Source organism: Cheilinus undulatus, linkage group 24 (genome assembly GCF_018320785.1).
Source record: "Cheilinus undulatus linkage group 24, ASM1832078v1, whole genome shotgun sequence".
Taxonomy (NCBI): Eukaryota; Metazoa; Chordata; class Actinopteri; order Labriformes; family Labridae; genus Cheilinus; species Cheilinus undulatus.
Genome location: NC_054888.1, coordinates 22,584,317 through 22,605,192, shown reverse-complemented (window position 1 = coordinate 22,605,192; position 20,876 = coordinate 22,584,317). Strand labels below are relative to the sequence as shown.

General features: G+C 37.5%; 2 protein-coding genes across 4 annotated transcripts in view; one reads left to right on the top strand and one right to left on the bottom strand.

Annotated features, from left to right (window-relative positions):
* Window positions 1–385: 385 nt before the first annotated feature.
* On the bottom strand, window positions 386–9,955 carry LOC121506192 (FUN14 domain-containing protein 1). 2 transcript variants are annotated; one of them, XM_041781873.1, is made up of 5 exons: window positions 9,893–9,955; window positions 7,580–7,748; window positions 7,340–7,415; window positions 5,214–5,348; window positions 386–1,425 (listed from the first exon to the last, which is right to left on the bottom strand). In XM_041781873.1, the coding sequence occupies exons 1-5, from the start codon at window positions 9,915–9,917 to the stop codon at window positions 1,348–1,350; spliced, it is 483 nt and encodes a 160-aa protein (XP_041637807.1). In that variant the 5' UTR covers window positions 9,918–9,955; the 3' UTR covers window positions 386–1,347. The 2 variants fall into 2 exon arrangements, with proteins under 2 accessions (XP_041637807.1, XP_041637808.1); XM_041781874.1 differs by having other exon boundaries at window positions 5,220–5,348.
* Window positions 9,956–13,808: 3,853 nt separating this feature from the next.
* The window catches only part of LOC121506191 (lysine-specific demethylase 6A-like), a 61,185-nt gene continuing 54,117 nt past the window's right edge, over window positions 13,809–20,876 (top strand). For both annotated transcript variants that reach the window (XM_041781871.1, XM_041781870.1), the window contains exons 1-2: window positions 13,809–14,297; window positions 14,435–14,498. In XM_041781871.1, coding sequence (XP_041637805.1) covers window positions 14,119–14,297; window positions 14,435–14,498 — 243 coding nt within the window. In that variant the 5' untranslated portion in view covers window positions 13,809–14,118. The remainder of the gene's footprint in view (window positions 14,298–14,434; window positions 14,499–20,876) is intronic.

Genomic DNA, 20,876 nt, shown 5'->3' with positions numbered 1-20,876 from the left:
TCATGGTGTAATGGTAGCCAGGGATACTGATTATCCAGTGACTGACAGGTGTTTTTACACTGCAATCACTTTAAACATTGAGCATATTTTCATAACGGGAATATATAAGCTTTTGTTGGTGGTACAAGTTTAAAAATCTACAAAATCCTGAATATTAGGATTCCTAAAACTGCATTCAACAATCTCATAACAGTTTCATTTCCTGCCAAAGCATCAATCATTCAAACAGATGCTGCTCTATAATAATTACTGTCTTCCATTAGAGCTGACAAGCCAGTTATCAGAGTCAGCTAGCGTTGAAAGGCCATATGGTGCCAATCCTGCAGCATTAGCCAACAAATGCATCCTTGGCAATAATCCCCAAAGGACAAGAAAAAAAGAACAATTCAAAACAAATCAGGCAGCTTTATTTTTAAAAGAGACACCCAACAAATTCATACAGCTCAACAAAGTTAAACAATGATGGAATTAGAGCAAGTTATGGGCATAACGAGCACTTAAAACCTGAATGAAACTCACATCTGTAACATATTGCACTGGTAACAAAGGCAAAAAAGAATAACAAGCAACTTGTGATCAACTTAAGTGGAGTCTAAATGGTTAAGGAGGACACGACTCAGCAGTTTTGATGACTAAATGTACAATGATATTAGGCGAGGGTGTGGGAGTCACAATCGCCGCTCCGTTACGCTCTGTAATGACAGGACTGCTGTCTCTTTTTGGTGTCTAGCTCTTAATGGTGGAAATTATACAGCAGATGCTCTTCCTGTTATTAAAGGGCATTTTGGAGCAGAGGATTATGGGAATAAAGGATCTGTTTAACACTTTCAGTGTAAAATAGAGGGAAAAAAATCACAGATGGAACATTTAGTTGGGGTTTAAGCTCATGATATGTGTTGTATATTGTTAACAACCCCTCCAGCCAGTGTGATAAACTCTTCATTATCTCTACGCTCTATGGCACTTCGCAGCTACATTAAAAAATACCTCCAAGCACTCTGCTGGGGAGTTAACGCCTCACTCTTTATAGAAGATTTGTCCATGTGTGGGTATTTACAGCTCTGCAAAGGGGTCGGCTTCATATTTACAACGGCACCCACACATGCCAACCCATGAAAGTGTTCACAGTTAAATCTCACTTCAGAATGTGCAATCCAAAAAGGAAATAATTAGCAAGTAGTGACAGAAAACGGGAGGGAGATGTAACACAGTAAATACCACTGTCACGACACATCATGCTAGAATGTTCCCCCGCCCTGTTTGGTGCAGTTTTAAGGTGAATCACATGGAGCTGAGAGGTAAACAATGGAGAGGAAGGTGACCCATGTGGATTCACAGTCAGCATCTTTAGGAGGCCAAACCCAGGAAGAAGCCACCGACGAACCCGCTGGATAAGACAATGTTTCTCTTGATAAAGTCTGTGGCCTAAACAGGAAGAAGAAATGATGCATTAGTCTGTAACGGTTTAGAGCACCAGCACTGGGTTAAACCACTCATGTTTAAGGTGTTGCACCAGCTGAGACTTATTAGCACACTGTGATTCTGTTTTACACATGCTTTCTCCTTAAAGTCAACCATGAATCCATTAATCTTTATATGCACAGCAAGACTTCATAATCAAAGTTATCTCCAGACACTTTACAAAGAGAATGGATCAAGAAGGTTCTCTTTTTTTGTGTAACTGATAAAAAAAACAAGGAAGATAGACTGGGATAGAGAGGGATACAGAAAGAGAAAAGAGGGAGATGTAGAAATAGAAGTAAAAGCAATGCAGAAAGAGAAAGAGAAATGCAAAAAAGAATGAATGAGATGCAGGAAGGACAAAAGACATTAAGAGGAGATGCATACTAAGAGCAGAGGCAGGTACAGACTTAAACAAGAGGGAGATGCAGGAAGAAAAAGACCTATACAGACAGATCAGAAAAGGAGATGCAGACCAAGAGAAGAGGAGGATGCAGAAATAGAAGTAAAGGCAATGCAGAAAAAGGAAAGGGCACTGCAAAAAGAAAGGAGATGCAAGGGAAAAATGAGATAGAGATGATAACAAGAGGAGATGCATACCAAGACAAGAACGAGATGCAGAAAGAGAGAAGTGGGAGATGCAAGTAGAACTGAGGACAATGCAGAAAAGGAGAAAGTGGGATACAGAAAAAAGGAGATGCAGACTAAGAGATGTGGGGGATGCAGAAAGAGAGAAAAGGGAGATAGCCATATAAACATTGGGTGACTGAAAGAGAAAAGAGGGAGATGCAGTAAGAAGGAAGAAAGAGACGCAGGAGGAAGAAGCAGATTGAGGAAGAAAAAAAAAATCTTGCAGAAAGGTCAAAAAAGGAAATGCAGGAAGATAGAGAAGTGAGATACATAAAGAGAGATGGGAGATGCAGACAGAAAAGGTGGAGGTGCAGGAGAAGAAAAGGAAAATGCAGAAAAAGAAAAGTAGAAGATGCAGAAATAGAAGTAAAGGCAATGCAGAAAAGAGAAAGGGAGATACAAAAAGAAAAGAGATGCAGAAAGAAAGAAGAAGAAGTTGCAGAAATATAAAAGAGTGGGTGGCAGAAAGAGAAAAGGGGGAGATGCAAATAGAAGTGAGGGCAATGCTGCAAAAGAGAAAGGGAGATACAGAAATAGGAGATGCAGAAGGAGAAAAGTGATACAGACATAAAAAGAGGAGATGCAGACTAAGGGAAGTGGGAGATGCAGAAAGACAGAAGAGGAAGATGTAGACATTAAAGAGTGGGCAACAGAGAAAGCAAGGAGGCAGATGCAGAAACAGATGTGAAGTAGATGCAGAAAGAGGGAAAAGGAAAATAGACCTTAAAAACATTAGGCGACAGAAAGAAAAGAGGGGATGCAGTACGAAGGAAGAAAGAGACTCAGAAGGAAGAAGGAGATTTGGGAGAAAAAGACTTACAGAAAGGTAAAGGGAGGAAATTCAGAGACAGAGATGAAGAAGGCAAGAAAACAAGCTAAGCAATAATAATGAACAAGACAAATTTATGGCTGTTTAGCGCATTGATAGATTTTTTACTTATTTTTTGGATACGGTGTCAATGTTAATGATATTACTTGAAGAATTAGCAGAAACGGCCATGTTTGATAGACCCTAATACACCCTAATATTAGCATCAACAGCTAAGATAATAATGAAATAAATAGGACTGATATTGGTAGTTACTGTAGTTAAAGAAGAGCTGCCCTTACATTCACTTCTAATAATGGTGATAGATGTAGCAGCAGAAACATGTTTGAAGTACATTCACATCTTTGTAGATTTATTCTAGTTAGGAAGCACTGTGAAAAAAAACATTTCTGCAACGCTATTTTGATTAGTTTGAACTTCACTAACCACTAGATAAATTGGACTTTGAATCTCTGCGGTGCATCCAAACAACAATAAGAACAAACAACTGTACACATGGGGTTAGACGGTGACAGGACATGATATTGCAACACTTCGTAAGATAGACTACAGCAAAAAGGCGATGCTAGAAGACTATGACACAGCAGTTTAAAGGGGGAATTCTTGACATTATAAGCTGGGCTCTATATTAATGAATGTTGTATTTATATGACTAAAGGTGACAAAAAATTGAAGTTGCTCCAAAAATGGTTGTTAACATCCGTGTCTTCCACAAGACTGCATGGAGAAAAACCCTGCAGAAACAGGACTTTAACCACTTGGAATTCCATGGTAAACAAATCAAAAACTCCTACCCAAGTATGCCCAAATTAACTCTAAGCATCTGGAGTACAAGCTCAAACAAGGTGTGTTTAGAAAGGTAACACTCTGAAGTTTCTTCACAAACTGTCAGACTCACTGTAGCGGCTACTAGTACTGAGTAATACTCCTGTAGCTGGGAGGTAGTAGATAGGTATTCACTGTGTTTTCACACAGAATATGCTTAAAAGGACCCAGGTTTTAAATACCAGAATTCCCCTTTAAACTTGCTGTGTCACAGTTAAAAGCTGCAGTATTGCTAACAGTACACTAGAGGGCATCGCAGGGCTGCAGTTTGAAGAATGAACCTCTCATAGATAAAAGACAGAGACAGTGCCTATAAAAAGTATTCAGTCCCTAGGATGTTTTATCTTTTTTACTAATTTTATAAATCAATCATAGACAAAATAATTCAGCTATTTTGACCCCCAATATTTCAGTGTCCAAGTGATAAGAGATTTCTACAAAATAATGCCAATTAGATAAAAATATGTAACGTAAAATAAGTGACTGCATAATTATTCACACCCTTAAAGTCAGTGTTTAGTAGAGCCACCTTTGGCAAGGTCATCAATAAAAGGGTGAAACATCCAAGGAGGTGAATACTTCTTGTAGATCTAGATCAAGGATGTCAAACTCAAGGCCAGGGGGCCAAATCCGGCCCGTTGTTCAGTTACACCCGACCGGCAAGAAGCTTATTATAACTGGCTCTAAGATATGAGGTCTGCAGATTTCCTTCAGATAAAAATGTAAATTTAACCTTGATGATATTAAATATCCTTAAGTCATAAAAATGTAAAAAATATAGAGTAAAAATAATTACATAAAAAGAAATGTAAGAAATTATATTTTGACCTTTTACATTTATTATTTAGACTTTTAACTAATATTTAGGCTTTTTCCATATTATTATTTTGAATTTTTTCTCTCATTTTTAAAAATTTGTCAATTTATTATTTTGACTTTTGTCAAACATTTTGGCTTTTTCTATTTATAATGTACTTTATATCTCTTATTTTGAACGTTAAGGTTCACAATTTTAAATTTCAAGTCATATTTTGGCCTTAAAAACATGATTGTGACTTTCTTTTTAATATATTTGGCTTTATAAAGCATTATATTAACATCTAATTTTGTGTTTTGACCTTTTGCACTAATAAGTTTGACTTTTTATCTCAGAATTTGAGTTTTTTAACTTATCATTTTTACTTTTTTAATCTCAAAATCATCAGTGCTTATTTTCTCCCCATAATGTATTACTGGCGAAAATGAGGTGAACAGTTTGGTTTAATGTGGACCCTGTTCGGCCCTCAGGTTAGACCTTAATTCAGAATCCGGCCCCTTCTGTGATGGAGTTTGACCACCCTGATCTAGATGATTAAAAGTAAGAAACATGTTGCAAATAGAGTGCAGTGTTGCAGAAGAAGAAGCTAGAGCTGTTAAGAAAGGTTTGGTTCTGTTAGAGAGAAGCAAAAGCAAGCTTTGCTACAGGTACCTTTACCTCCTCAATGAATGTGTTGATTTCAGGTGCTGCTTTGTTTGCTTTCTTCTTCAGGTGCTTCTTTGCTTTGTTTACGTCTTTCTCCACCTTCTTCCAGTCTACCTGAACGTAGCCGCTGTGATTGGCAATCTAAGAGGTAAAAAATTACACTATTACAACTAAATCTGCAGAGTCAAGTCATTAATATTGTTTTAAACAGGACCAGCGTCTAACTTAAGGAATATTCTCTTTAATGCTGCTCTCCGACATGGTGACATAACCTGTTTGCACTAAAACATAACCTCTCTTCCTGTTCCACTGACCTCTTGTTTGGTCTTATCTATACAGTTTCCTTGTGCTATATTGCACCGTCTGCCAGTTTATGGTATGTCCCACTGACACATAATCTGCGTTTTAGTGAGATCGTATAGATGCACCTGCAAAACAAAATATATGCATGCTATCATGCCTGTTAAATCTAACTTCAACTAGGATTAATATTGGCTGTCTGTGGCAGAAAATCCACTCTTTGATACTGAATATTAGAAGCAAAATGCACAGGGGAAAATCAAAGTTAAAAAGTAAGTATCAAGCATTGTTAAAGATAAAATAGGGAGGGGTTCAAGGCTGTGTTAAACCATTGTTCCACTCAAGGTCCTCTGATACGACTCCCTACAATGTTGAGTGAGTATGCAGCCTGTAAATGAAGCTAGTTGCTGGTTTGTTATTCACGTAAAAAAATACAGAATGCTTCCTGAGACAAAATTAAACACTAATAGCATTGTAGCGCCCAGTAGGCACCCAGATGGCTTGCTATAGCCACAATGTTATCCTCTCTTCTGCAGAGAGGACACCAGCTGAGCATCGTGCTGCACGGCTGTTGGTTGGCGTCTTCAGCCATCAATGAAGTTTGACAATCTTACAAAGGGCACGCTTTTTATTGTGGTGTTTGCAAATTTATCATCAGTATACCACAGATATAGGCTACCAAATAGTTATTAAAATGATGTAAAAAATAATGTGGGACATGCTGCAATGCCCGTCATGCCCATCATTTGATTTAGTCGTCTTAACGATGTGAGCATGCTCTTTCTGCAAATCTGTCTCAATATTAGGAAGCAAGACGAGTCGCTTGAATCTGAAGCTGACAAAGCTTTCTCTACTCCTGCGCTAATGGCTTGTAAACCGGGCAGCGCCCTTTTCATGAAGGCTAGAGTTCTGCAAACATGTCGCTTAGGTTTGAGTAAGAGCTCCTTTCTTGTGCATCATTTCCAGCTCTCGCTCTTTCCCTGATTTCCTGCCGTGCAGCTGGGCTTTCCACAGACATGTGGAGTAGACAACCAGTGGGAAAAAGCAGTCAGCTAGGGGGTCTGAAGGCTTGTCCCCATCCTGCTTCATTAGTCAAAGGGGGGTACATGTATAAAAATCACTTTTTCAGGCTTTTCTAACAAAAATATGTGCCACTGGTCTGTCCACAATCCACTCAAGTACCAGAAAAATCCATTACCTCCCCCTCTCTTTCTCTACCTTTCAGAAAATGTGTGCTGAAACAAGCTGTTCTCAGATTTCCCCCTCATGATGTCATGTGGGGAGTTAGCCCCCCCCCCCCCAAGTTCAGTTGGCCCTCCTCCGCTTGGGAGAAAATTCTGCCCTCCTCTCCTGATCTTCCTCTCAGCTGAGGATCAGGAGAGCCACAACCATTAAGCCAAATCCAATTCCTGAGAGGGGCGTGGTCAGGGGACGGAGTCAGACAGTTCAGTAACATTGAAAGCCACAGACACAGAAACAGCTTGTTCTTATTAGGGCTGAAAAAGAGGTTGTTTTTTTTTGACATACAAAAATCCAATACTAGAGTGTTTTTTTTTAGCTACAGACTTCACAGGCATATTTTGGGACCTCTGAGACCAATATAAACTTGTCTTAAAGGGGTAAAATAAGTTCCCCTTAACAAGATATCCAGCAGTCCTTTCCCTAGAAATGTTTAGCACATAATTCTAAGCAACATGGTGGATATTTAGGCAAGATCTTGCGTTTGGAATTTTAATGTGACTTATCCAAAGGCAAAAATGGCTTTTGATGCAATAAATGTGCAGGTAATATGTCATGACTGAGGGTACGTAAAGCTTAGAGGGTGCTCTTGCCTGTAAAAGAAGGAATCCTCCCCCAACAGCAGTCGCAGCAATCTTCCCAACTCTTTGGAAAAGGTAGCCAGCACACCTAGATGTATGAAAAGAACTCCAGTTATTATGTGCATCCTTTGCTTTCACATCTTGTCTGCTGCACAAGTGGTATTTCTTCTAACAAACTGTATGAAATCTTTAAAAGATGTGTAATGTGTTTTTCTGGGTCAGCTTTTGCTGATTCAGATGCCAGAGTCCTACCATCCGGTCACTCCTCCCATCATGATCTGCGTAGCCACTGAATACTTCTCAGCAATCGGGCCTGAGTTGCTCCCAAACACCCGGCTCCACCACTGGTGCCTCCGTGCATATTCTGTCAGGTCGACCACCTCATAAACCTCATCTTCACTCTCTGGGTCATCCTGACCCGCTGTTGTTGGAAAAAAAGGCAAAGGAACAAATCAAAATGCTTTCAGTTTAGCTCCAAAAGTCCTTCAAGATAGACATGTACAGATGAGGGTGAAATGACTGGCCCCTCTATGAACTTTAATTTTACTTCACTTCAACAAGTCTAAACTGAATTCTTTTGTGAGGCTAACAGACACTCTGCAAATACCCTACATGATCAGTCCTTACGTTGAATTATGGGGGTTTTATAAAAATTTATATCAGGTCAAAAATGACTTGGGGCTGTTATGGGGTGAAAGGTTTTACTTAACAGCTGATGTAGGTCAGTTTTTCTGTCTTTTTGAAATCCTAACTGAAATGAATTCATAGAACTCTGTTTTTATATAAAAACATGCATATAAAAACACAGTTTTCTGTGCTTTTATTATTTGTCCATTTTTTATCTGTTATTTGTAAAAGGATCAGATCAGTCAGATAGAGCATGTGATTGTCCTGACTACCAGGATTATAATGATCCAAATTAATCCAGAATTTGTGCTAATTTCACACTAAAAAGGGGGCTAGAATTAAATCCAAACCAGATCATTAAGCAACAATTCAAAAACAAGAATAACATTTGGAGTAAAATCCGCTACGTAGATTTAACAGAGCATTATATGACAAATCTCAGGCTTTATAATAAGACAAACTAACTGGGTCAGTTTTGGCCTTTGAGGGTTAAAATTGTGAATATGGCTGTCAGTGCTAAAAAGAATTGATACTTATACTTAATACTAATACTTTGAAAGGGACCTGTTGGTGCTAATCCATCATGAAATGTTAAGGCCTAATTTTAGACACAGAAGTACACAGACAATGACTAAAAATCATTTAAGAAGTTCATGAGTTGTGTGAATGACTTAGAATATAATTGGGTAAAAAATCTTAACACAAACATGGGTGATAAAATGAGCATAGGCTTTATAATGAGGCAAACCAGACTGGATAATTTTTGGCCCACGAGGGTGATAAGTGTGATTATTTGCTACCATTTAAAATATATGTATGGTTTTAACATTTTTTATAACTAAAATTTAAGACATAACAGTCTTTATTCATCAACTTTTCCTGTAAAAATAACTAAAGAAGATAAAATATCAACATTACTATTTTAAAACTAAATAAATGATAAATAATCTCATGTGAGTGAGGCATAATGATCATACATTTAATAAACAAATTTCATAAGTATTGTTAATAAGGTTAAATGGAGTTAGAGAAAACAATGTAGCCCAATACAGAAATAACAGACACTTTATGTTATCATATTTTAAAAACAGTGAAACCAATGTGGGTCACATTTGATCCTCAAGAACAACAAACACGTGGCCCAAACAAACAAAAGGGTTAAAATTTATTTTTAAAAACTTAATCCTCCAGTATATCAGCTATTAGATTTTTTTATTCCTAAGTATCAGTATCGGACACGAATATCCATACAGGTTTGGCACTAGTTCAGACTTTTTAAGGATATGGGAGAACCCTGAACGAGTTTTAAGCATTACAAGGTTAAAGCCCATCATTGGTTTGAGCTATGGCTCAACAGAAAAGTCACTTCTAAAGGGGGCTACTAATTAAGACCCTGGTAGTTTTTGTGAAGTAATATTGTTTCTGTGTGCAAAATAATATAATATAAGCATCAAAAATAAAACAAGGGAGAAAAAAAACTTTGCTCTGTTTTACACTACTTGAGAAATGGCTAAAAAAAGACATTTTCATAGGGGGGCTACTATTGCCGTCCTCATCTGAAAGTCTCCTCTCTATTCAAAACATCGATGTGAATATACTAGAACTTAACTTGAAGACGTGCCGTTTAAAATAAATGTTTAAACCAAACCCAAAGGTGACCTATCAAAGCTAATAAGCTTATTGTGAAGTCGGTTATACGGCTAGAAGCTCCAAGAGCAGCTTTATCCCATACAAATTAATTGGGAAGCTAACATTAGCATGCTAGCGCCAAATGGCTACCAATCCATTAAAGTGCATAAAACGAGAATTCTTTTCACGATTTAAAAAGGCGAATGAGTATGAAAAGCATCCAAAATTATCTCCACCCTGTAAAAAGATGTAAAAGTCGTTTTAATTCGTAGTAAGAAGGCCTTTAAGGTTTCTAACCGATTCACTAACCTTCTCTGTTATCCACCGTCGCCATTTTGGAGAGTCTGGTTATGTCACTAGGATGTTGACAAAGCTAAGCCACGCCCACATTATGATGATGCGTGCCACGTCAGTTGAAAGCTCTCGGCAGTTTAACATCATAACTGCGAAAATAATACAACTTTTCTTCATTTAAGGAAGATATTAAAATTATCATTTTAAAAATATGAGAGCTAGCAAATAAATAAATTAAAAGAAATCGCGGTCAGGACGTAAAGAAATATGTCAAATTTTATTTTGAAATTATTGCACCTTCTGGGAAAATAAACTACAATAAACCTGGATATTTAAAACATGGCATAGATCCTGTGGGCTTTGTGAGGTATCCATTGAAACCTATTTTAGTAATACTGTTGTATTAACTAAATTGCATATTTAAAGTGTAAATGGAGGCTACGGTGCAAAAAAGGTATGAAAATAGACTTTAATCATCCAAAGATTGCCTTTCAAAGACCCTTGGCCCCCTTCGCTGAGGGGTGGGTCCCACAAAAAGCCCTCATTAAACAAATTAAGACAAATTGAAACCTGAAATCTATAAAGGAGCTGATTTCTGTTAGCAAAATGGCACACAATACATTTTAAAAATCAAGAATGTTAGTTTTAATTAGGGATGGGCAATTTATCAAAATTTAGATTAAACCGAAATATGTCCTACCACAATTTTCAAATTGTAGAATATTTCAAAATAACAATTTAATACCTTTTTTTTGCAGAAGCAGAGATGTTATGCTCTACATGCCTTTAACTCTATCCTGAGTGAAATGGTCTTCAGTGTTGGAATTACTCGACAGTGTTGATCCACCAGCAAGGCCGCTCAAATAAAGGGGAGAGCTTTCTGGGGCCTAGCAGAAAGGGGGGTCCGAAGGTCAGGAAAATCACAGTCCACTATAAAATAAATCTGTGATAAACATTTTTTATAACTGACCTGAATAACATCCACTGTTATCAAAGCAACAGAATGAATTGTATTTATTTATTCATGTTGTAGTACAATATGGGATTTTTAAGATGTAAACCCATTTTCTTGAAACAGAATAGCCTTTTAATTTGGAATGTTAACAATGTGGATGGGCGAACTGAACTACACCATTAGGAAAGTAATGTATGACTTTCTGGCCAAGCCACGATGTGCACAAATGTCAGCATGCTGGAAAATAAAGTGAATTGTATAAAATAGTTAAATAATTGCAAAATAAATGGGCAAACTGGAAAAAGTGTGTCAGAAGTAGCAAAACTTAGCTACTGGTGGCAAAAAATGGCTTAAGGTGACAAAAATGGAAGGTAAAAATGATGAAAAGTGGGTTAAAAGGTGGCAAAAATTGGGTATAATAAGCAAGAATGGGTTATGAGTGGCAAAAATTGGCAGAAATATTTGGTGACAAGTAATGAAAGTGGAAAAAATTTGTATAAAAAAGACAAAAATGTGTTCAATGTGGCAAAAAGTTGGTGAAAAATTGGTAAAAATGGGCAGTAAAAATGGTGAAAAGTGATTAAAATGTGTCAGTGATTTTAATTAGCAAAAATTGGTTGAAAAACAGAGACAAGGGGATAAAGCTACAAAAATAGGTTAAGAAAGGAAAACTGTGGCAAAAATGTACAGTAAAAAATGTGAAAAGTGGTTAAAAAGTGGCAACAATAGGTTTAAACAAATATGCTGAAAATGGTCTGAACCAGTGATGGAAAGAGGTTAAATGGTGGAAGGGTGGAAAAAGAATAAAGCAGCAAATCTGGGATAGATAAGAACAAGTGCTTAAATGGGCAGTAAAATGGTGAAAAGTGGTTAAAAAGTGTCAAAACTATGGTATAATAGACAAGAATGGGTTAAGAGTGGGAAAAATTGGCAGAAATAAATGGTGAAAAGTGGTTAAAGAGCGAAAAATTTGGTTAAGAGTGGTATCAATGTGTTCAATGTGGTTAAAAAAAATTGTGAAAAATAGGTTAAAATGGGTGAAAAAAACAGGTGAAAAGCAGTAAAAGAGTGGGTTTAACGTGGTAACAAATGAGGCAAAAATGGTTGCTGAAAGTGATAGAAAGAGGTTAAAAAGTGGAAGGATGGAAAAATGGATAAAGCACCAAATCTGGGTTTAGAGTGGAAAAAAACTGGCAGAAATATTTGGAAAAAAGCAGTTAAGAAGTGGCAAAAATTGGGTATAATAGGCAAGAATGGGTTAAGAGCGGCAAAAATATGCATAAATAAGTTGTGAAAAGTGGTTAAAGAGTGATGAAATTTGGTTAAGAGTGGCAAAAGTGTGTGGCAAAAAAATGGTCAAAATGGGCAGTAAAACTGATTAAAAGTTGTTAAAAAGTATCAATGTGATTTAAAGTAGCAAAAATGGCTTAGAAGAGATAAAAAAGAGATAAAGCTGCAAGTGTAAAATGAGAAAGGAAAACAGTGGGGAAAAGGGGCCATAATACTGGTGAAAAGCGGTTAAAAAGTGGCAAAACTGGGGTATTACAGGCAATAAAGGGTCAAAAGTGTAAAAACTTGGCAAAAATAAATGGTGAAAATGGGTTAAAGAGTGGCAAAATTTGGTTAAATACATACATGTAATACATGTAATCAATGTGGCAAAAAATTGACTAAGAATTGGTCAAAATGGGCAGTTAAAATGGGGAGAAGTGGTTAAAAAGTGTCAACGTGTTTTGAAAGACATAAAAAGGCATAAAGCTGCAAATATGGGTTAAGACAGGAAAACAGGAAAAAAATGCATGGTAAAATGCCAAAAGGTGATTAAAAAGTGGCAACAATGGGTTGAATTTGGAAACAAATGTGGCAAAAATGGTTTGAAACAGAGATGGAAAGAAATTAAAAGGTGGAAAAAAGGTTAAAGCAGCAAATCTGGGTTAAGAAAAGAAAAAGTGACAAAAATGGATGGTCAAAATGGTGAAAAGTGGTTAAAAAGTGGCAAGATTTAACACAAATACGTGGTGAAAAGTGGTAAAAGATTGGGAACATTTGGTTAAAATGGCATTAATGTGTTCAAATTGGCTAATAATTGGTCAAATGGATGGTAAAAATGATGAAGTGGTTAAGAAGTGGCAAAATAGGTCACAAGAGACAAAAAGGCAGCAAAAGCAGCAAATACAAGACTGCAGAAAATGCACAAAATTGATCAAATTCTGGCAAGTCAAACTTATAATGCAGGAAAATGCCTATGAACTTATAATGCCCCTGTAGGAAACAGACAGCAAACGCTGAATGGTTGAGTACAGAACAAAGAAAAGCATGGTTTAAAATTTGCATCAGTTCGTATTATTTGTGCAAAAGCTCCCTATTATTAAATTGCTTATAAATGGAATATCCTAAGCCTTTGTTTCTGATATGATACCTCATTTAATAATGCAGCTTGTAAAATAGAGTGGCTGGCAAAAAAAGTGTTTGCAGCTGCTGGATTTCTGAATCCAGCTGCCACAGTGGCAGTCTAATATTCAGTATAGCTGCCAAAAATAACACTATATTACACCTGCAGTGCACATATATTTATATTTAGTTACACCTTGCATTGAGACATGTTAAACTGTATTTAAATGTGACTTTCAGTCAAATAGGAAGTATTTCTTGCTCTCAGTTGAGTATATCCTCAAGTTAGAGGCTTTAAATTGTGTTTCTTTATTAGCTTAAAGCAAAAAAAGCCTCATACTAGTCTTTTCTTGTGGCCTTTAAATGCCTGAAACCACCCCTAAATGTGGATACAACATATCTAAAGGGATTTGATAGTTGGAAATGTGTTTTAAGATTAATTATGATTAAAAATAAAAGTGTTTTGCAGGGAGAAAATGAATATTTGAGATAAAAGAATGATATAGCAGGGAAGTCATTTGGTGGATTTCGGGCGGTCTGATTGGCTGAAGAGGGGGTAGAGGGCGTTACCAGAGCGGCGCGTGGGTTCGCTTGGGTGACACAATTATAACAACTTTATCTCCGCGGCCGAAACGCGTTTTATTGTGAAATACTCACATCTTGGATATTATATTGAGTTATTGGCATTCATACAGCGGCACAGTTTCACTTTATGATGAAAAATGTGACGCTTTAGGAGCTACCCGGAGAGCGCTTCTGTCCCCCCCGAAAGGATTTACTATATCGAATCGCATCTTTTCATCCTGGAAAAAAAGTTTTTGATCATTTTGTTTCCTTCAGTTTTTCTTTTTTGATTCGGCGGAGCAAACCGCTTGTCCCCGCGTCGCGATTTTCCATGCAATCGTGCGGTGTGTCTGTCGCCGTTGCTGCCTGCGCTGCTGCTCGGAGTCTCGGCTCGGCTTCTTCTGGTGGTGATGAGGGAAAGAAAATGGCGGCGGGAAAAGCGAGTGAAACAGAGGAGGACTTTCCGACACTGACAGCCCAGGAGAGGGACAGTTTGGTCGGGATCGACAGGTCGGGACAGCAACCCCGTGCACTCACACTCACGCACACATTGAAAATTAATCGTTTTCTCTCCTTACACGTTGAAAATGTCTGAAATCCGCCCTGCGAGTGATTCTGAGCCGCCTATGTTGTCTTCTTGCTTGCAGCTCACTGTTTGGATTTCAGAAGCTTCATGAAGATGGCGCCAGAACGAAGGCCCTGTTGATGAAGGTAGCACATCTAACTGACTGTATTTAACATCTAAGCAGCACCTTGCTCCGCAGGACTCTCTGTAACCTCTCACCCATCATGCACGGCTGTGAATTTGCTCTCATAGCACCAAGCCTGCCTCAATACCAGTGGCCCACTCGCTCAGGAGACCAAGGCCTCCTTTAGCCACTCAGCTAGCTTCCTATTTAGCAGCTCTCATCCGATGAACAGTGACCATGCACCTGCAGGATAATTCTTAGCCACCTAGTTATCCCTCTAGTCATCTAACTAACTCCTTAACGTTCATATACATTTATGTAAGCCGGGCAACCGCCCTTCTCTGCTAGCAGAAAAGCTAACCATACAACGTATCCTTGCAAGTGTACCACCAACAACATTACGTCGTAACCGTTTTGTGTAAGACATTTTTAATGTGAACTTTAATTGTAGTTTTATGTCGCCCAAACATTATTTTATCACAATTCTTGCTCTTATATTCAACCTTGCAACCACAGAGGAGTCATTATCCTCATACGAAGGATAAAAACGTTGATGGAAGTAACGTTGTAGCTTGTGGTGAGCCGTCCACGGGCGAATCGGCTTAAAGAACCGATTCTTGTAAGTAGACGGGAGGCTTCGGTTCCCATCTACGAGGCAATTTTCCCTTAAAGGGAAGTCGACATACTTTCTTATATAATCCATTCTAAAGTTATCAATATGCCTAGAGCAGTATATTATTTAAAATTAAAGAAGCCTGACTTCATATCTAGCATAACACACACATAAATGGTGAGGATATCTTTGATAATTAAACAACTTAAGTGTAAATAATGACCTTTTTATGCCAGACTTTAAGCTAAATTACAGTTGCACTGGTAAAATTGAATATGCTTCAAAACAGCTTAATTGGAACTTATATTTTTTAAAACATTTTTATAGACTATGAAATATCATGCTTACCTAAACTTGTAATTGTGTTATGAAAAAAATGGAGAGATGTAGACTTATAAAATAATGTTGCTATCACTCTCACACTAACTGAATTACACACATATGATAGCAAAATGAGGTATTCCAATGTATTTGTACAGTTAAGAAGATTTCTTTATAATGTTGTTACTCAAAATACATAAAATTTCTGTTTTCTTGCCATGATATTGTAACAGGTAGCATTATGGTTTGTTATTTATAGTCCTATACAACTCTGGCATTGTGACAACTTAGGATTATGGTAATAATAACTTTATTTGCATAGCACTTTTAAAGAGGGTTTACAAAATACTTGTGACATTCGGATAATCAAAGCAGCAGAAACCAAATAAGAGATAAAAGACAACATAACAACATCAAGTCAAAAGAACCACAATTAAATCAATACCCAATTTTAACCCATATGCTTTTTTGGTCGAATTTAGCAGCATTTTAAAACAGAGAGCCATTTTAGGAACCGAAAGAATCGATTGATGTTGTTGAGTCGAGCCGAATGGTCCGACTCACTGAGAAGAGCCTAAATTCCCATCACTAGTTGTAGCCTTCGGGGTGCACCAAATACAACGTACCCGTTTATTTTCTGAGGTTAGCGTGTGTAAATAGCAGTTCCATTGATGAAGGGCATCTAACACACTTTGTTTTGTTTTCAGGGCATCTTATTTTCACATAAAACACACTTCTGAGTGCGTTCTGGTCGTGTGTCGTTCCTACTGAACGAGTTGACAAACGTTACAAGTAACGTTAATGGCTGGCTGCTCGTCCAAGATGGCGGGACGTGGCGGAGTGACATCGATAGCCATAAAACCAATTTGATGTGAATCTATCGCTCCGTACCCCGTCTGCGTAGCTAAAGTGTGCCTGAAGTTGCCTACACGTTCACAGGTCGTTGTAAAGATGTGCTCCTCGTGTCGACCAAGGTGTTGTCAGTGTCCTTTGTTTACAGTTTCACTGCCCCGGTTTGTCTCTGCATGTGCTCGGAGAGCTGCGTGATAAACAGGCACAGGCAACGTGTAACAAAAGAGCAAAGCACCTCTATTGTGGCTTTATCTTGAACCGTGCACGAGATAGAGAAGATGGGGCTGTTGACAGCTCGTGGAATGAAGGGCCATCCACGAATGTGCTCGCTAGGTGGTGTGGGATACCTAGGAAGTGCTGCTGCACATCTAGCATTAGCTGCAGATAGCACTGTGGCACTATTTTTGCAGGAAATATGGAGTGTGTGCAATGCAGTAAAAGTGCTGGGCTTGAATTGAATTGTGTAATTCTTGTGCTTAAAGCTGGACAACCTCATCTGCTTGTGTTGCCTTTGTAAAGGAGGCCTGGTGCAATTATGTAGCACAACTACTGACTAATTTGAATGTGTTTTCTTTTATATTTCTCATAATGTTGCCTTGTAATGCTCATTTGCTCTCTTGAATCAGCCCAATCTTGTATAAAAAGCTTGCACAGTGAAGATGGTTTTCTGTTTAGCATGCATGATGCAGGACATGTGTGCATGTGATTTTAAGCCTGTATTTTTATTGCTAGTCACCCTTATGGTGGCGTTGATATTTAAGGCTGTCAAATGCTTCATACTCTTGATACCTTGCATTTTACATTGATGCAGTGTAGTTTATTTTAATGATGGACAAATTTGAAAATACAGATGCAATAAAGGAGGAGCTTTCCAGTCCAATTTTTACTAAAAGCTGCAAAATGAGAGACAGAGAGAGGTCTAAATGATACAAATTTGTCTGCTATAATTCAGAGCTAAAATGATGCATTTGTATTTGTGCAATTTAGACGGTGTCAGGCAGAGTGAAGTAGCCAGTTAAGGGGGTGATAATTAACAAGAGGGGGTCCTTTTCTTGAATTTTTGAGCATCAAACATTTAATTATCTGCAGATTGCAATCCAGCAAATACATAAGCAACAGTTTTTGATGTGAACTTAATTATGTAAAATAAAAAACATCAAGTAGCTTCATGCATGAAGCTAAAATTTAGCAGGAATTGACCTCACAGTCATGTAAAAATGAATGGTGCAATGTTAAAGACACTTATGATTTAAAAAGTTGCATTTACTGCCTTAAAAGTTTATATTAGATGAAAAATATTGTCACAACCCTGACATCACAGCTGCACGAGAAATATAGAAGTTGAGTAGTTGCACTGCTTGTTATACCTGCTTTATTAAAACTCTGTCCACTGTGTTTTAAAAGTACTGGCCCTTTTGTATGTTTTGTAGCCTGCAAAACTACATGTCAACCGTATGCACAGATTTGTAAGTGGTTTTTATTTTACCTTATATATAAGGAGAACATTTAAAAAGTGGGAGCACTACATCTGAAGAGTTTTAAATAAAAACAGTAAACTAAATCCACTTTATAAGTTTCATGAGCCACCTCATCAGACTCAGAATCACCGTCTTTATGTCCAAATATCTTGATCTTAAAAAAACAAACAGTTAGGGGTTGTTTTGTATGATTGTTACAAGTGGTGACAGAGGTTTCTGCCAGTGTTACTCAGTACCTGTTTGTAAAATTTTCTCTCGCCTAAATCCATATAGGTTGGAGATGCAGTTCATTTTCACCACGCGGTCTTTCCGTCCCACATTTCCTCACTTGCTTGTGTGTCCTGTCCATTGTGCTAGCTGAGGTTTCTTTAGACATCTCGTTTGGTATTTGGGTTCTGGGGCATGTCCACACTAATCCAGTTTAATATCATAACTGAGCTATAGCTCAACATTCTCTCTTATTGCACCAAGTTACTCACGAAGTATGTTCACTAGCTCAGGTTTCATCTGATTGGACAGTGTGTTCGGAGCTCTGTCTGATAGGTCAATTGATACATGGGTTATGTACAGAAATGCGTGTTTTTTTGATTCATCAACTTCTAAGCTCCTTTTGCAATGAGTACATTGAGCATTTTCATACTGCAATGGCAGAATCAATCACACCAACCAACTCAACCTGATGTTTAAACTTTGATTCCTGTACAAACACAATTGATATCTGTTTCACTACACTGGCAATAAAACTAGAAGCCCTAAGCACACAATATTGTGAAATTTCTTGTTTTTAATTGCCAAATAAATCCAGGCAAACTCCTGAACGAGGCTGTCTTTAAGCTTCTGTCAGGAAAACAGCAGAGTACTCACTTAATCACAGCCAGCTACTTTTTCCCTGTGACGGCTCAATAGAATAGGTTGACTAAGAGGTTTTGACTCACTTTTCCTAAACATTCAATGCATATTTTAACAATATTTCACTATAGAATGAACTAATTTAAAGTGTTTGGCTATTAGGGCTGTAATCTAGTGAGTAGTCTGCTGTTTTGCTGACAGCTGGCCATATAAAAGCCTTGTTCAGGAGTTTGCTTGCATTTATTGGCATTAAAACAAGAACTAATCAAATACTGTGTGCTTAGGACTTCTATTTTTGTTGCCAGTGTATTGAAAAAGATAACAATAGCATTTGATGTACACAAGAATCAAAGTTTAAACATCTGGCACTGTGGATTGTTTGCTGTGTTCAGATGTTTAAGTTTGATTTTGCCATTGTGATATGAAACTGCTTAATACATTCATTGCAAAGGACACCTAGAAGTTAAAAAAATCAAACAAGGCTTTCTTAAAGGGCCAGCTGTCAGCAAAACAGCAGACTACTCACTTGATTACAGCTGGATACTTCTTCCTTGAGATGACTCATTAGAATAGGTTGAATAAGAGGTTTTGACTCACTTTTGCTGCGCATTTTGAAACTATTTTAACAATATTTAATCATAAAATAAACTTGTTTTGTTTTGGTTTTTTGCTACTAGGGCTGTAATTAAGTAAGAAGCCTGCTGTTTTGCTGACAGCTTTTATAAAAAGCATTGTTCAGGAGTTTGCTTATATTTTTTCGGCATTAAAGAAAGAAATAACCATTAGGACTTCTATTTCCCATCCTTCAGCAAAACAGCAGACTACTCACTTGTTCACAATTTAAAATGAGTTTATTTTATGATGAAAGATTGTTAAAATAGTTCAAAAATAAGCAGGAAAAGCTAGTCACAACCTCTGGGTATACCTATGCTATCGAGCCATCACAGGGAAGAAGTAGCTGGCCATAATTTGGTGAGTAGTCTGCTGTTTTGCTGACAGATGGCTCTTAAAGAAAGCCACATTTAGGACTTTGCCTGCATTTTTTCAGCTATTATAAACAAGAAATTACATGATATTGTGTACTTGGGGCTTCTATATTGTTGCCAGTGTACGGAAATAGATATCAAAAAGGTGTGATTTGCACAAGAATCAAAGTCTAAACATCTGGATTTGTGAGTCGGCTGCTGTATGAGCTCTGGAGGCCTCCTCATGCAAGTATTTAGCAAATGTGGTGATATATTTGAAGTATAATATGCAGTATTTTGATGTCATACTGTCTCTTTTTTGCCCCTGAATGTGTCTACTTTTTAGTTAAATGGTCTGTTGTTTTAATAAGAGGATGTGAAAATAGTTTCATGTTAGGAATGCATGCTATATGAAATGATAAAAACCTTACAGGATGGGATCAAGGGAAGAGGGAGGCTATAATCAGTTGATGCTGCCTCATGTTTCATGATACCAGAACTTAAATTATATTGATATCAATTTTGATGCTACAGCAAGAGAAATTGAAGTCCCAGGCATTCGATATGGTGTGATTTATTGTTTTAAATCGTCCTGAACTCTTTCTGTATCACATGAACACTTTATTTTGATAATATCAATCATGAAAATATCTGACTTTATTGTTCTAAAGCATGATATGGAAAGGTATGGATCATTTTGACTACCTGAGGTGACATAACCACATCTTACATCACAGTCTAAGTCTTGCTTCAAGACTTTCCTGTCACAGTCCCGCTCGTGTGTAAAAAACACCTACAGATGGTCGTCCAGCCAGCCTAATTCATGGCCTTAGCTGGCTTCACCTGCAGTGTTTTACAGTCAGACGAGTCGGTTATGTCAGGAAGCGAATGTGGCTGAAGTCTTGTCAGGAGAGTAAGACTGAGCGGTGATTTGTTCTAACAGTTGAAGCTCGGTTTTTGCACAGACGGCAGATTTGTACGTGATAAAGGAGCTACATGTTCTGTACTGAATATGTTAGCAGAAGTTTGAGCACAGAGAGATGGAGGCATTTTGAGACAAAGACGCTGAGGAAAGTCAAACATGAACTGTGTAATAGAAATGGATAAATGCTAGGCCTTTAGCTTCCCTGTCATTATGCAATTTCAGTTATTTTCTTGTGATTATGACTACTTTTCTTAAGCTATTTTTGCATTTAAAAACCAGTTCTTCTCATGACAATAAGTTCATTGTGGTTATTTATCAATATCTTGACTAACTTATCTCAGTATTTAGAGAAAACAGTAGGTTTTTTCTTGACAAGTTAATATCAGTTGTTTTCTCA

Bases quoted from the DNA above. Each gene is read 5' to 3' on its own strand.
- LOC121506192 (XM_041781873.1), bottom strand. From the start codon at position 9,917: ATGGCGACGGTGGATAACAGAGAAG. The intron at 5,349-7,339 runs GCAAGAGCACCC...TTTACCTCTTAG, and splicing joins GAGGATTCCTTCTTTTACAG to ATTGCCAATCACAGCGGCTA. The intron at 1,426-5,213 runs GTACCTGTAGCA...CTTCCTGTTTAG, and splicing joins CATTCATTGAGGAGGTAAAG to GCCACAGACTTTATCAAGAG.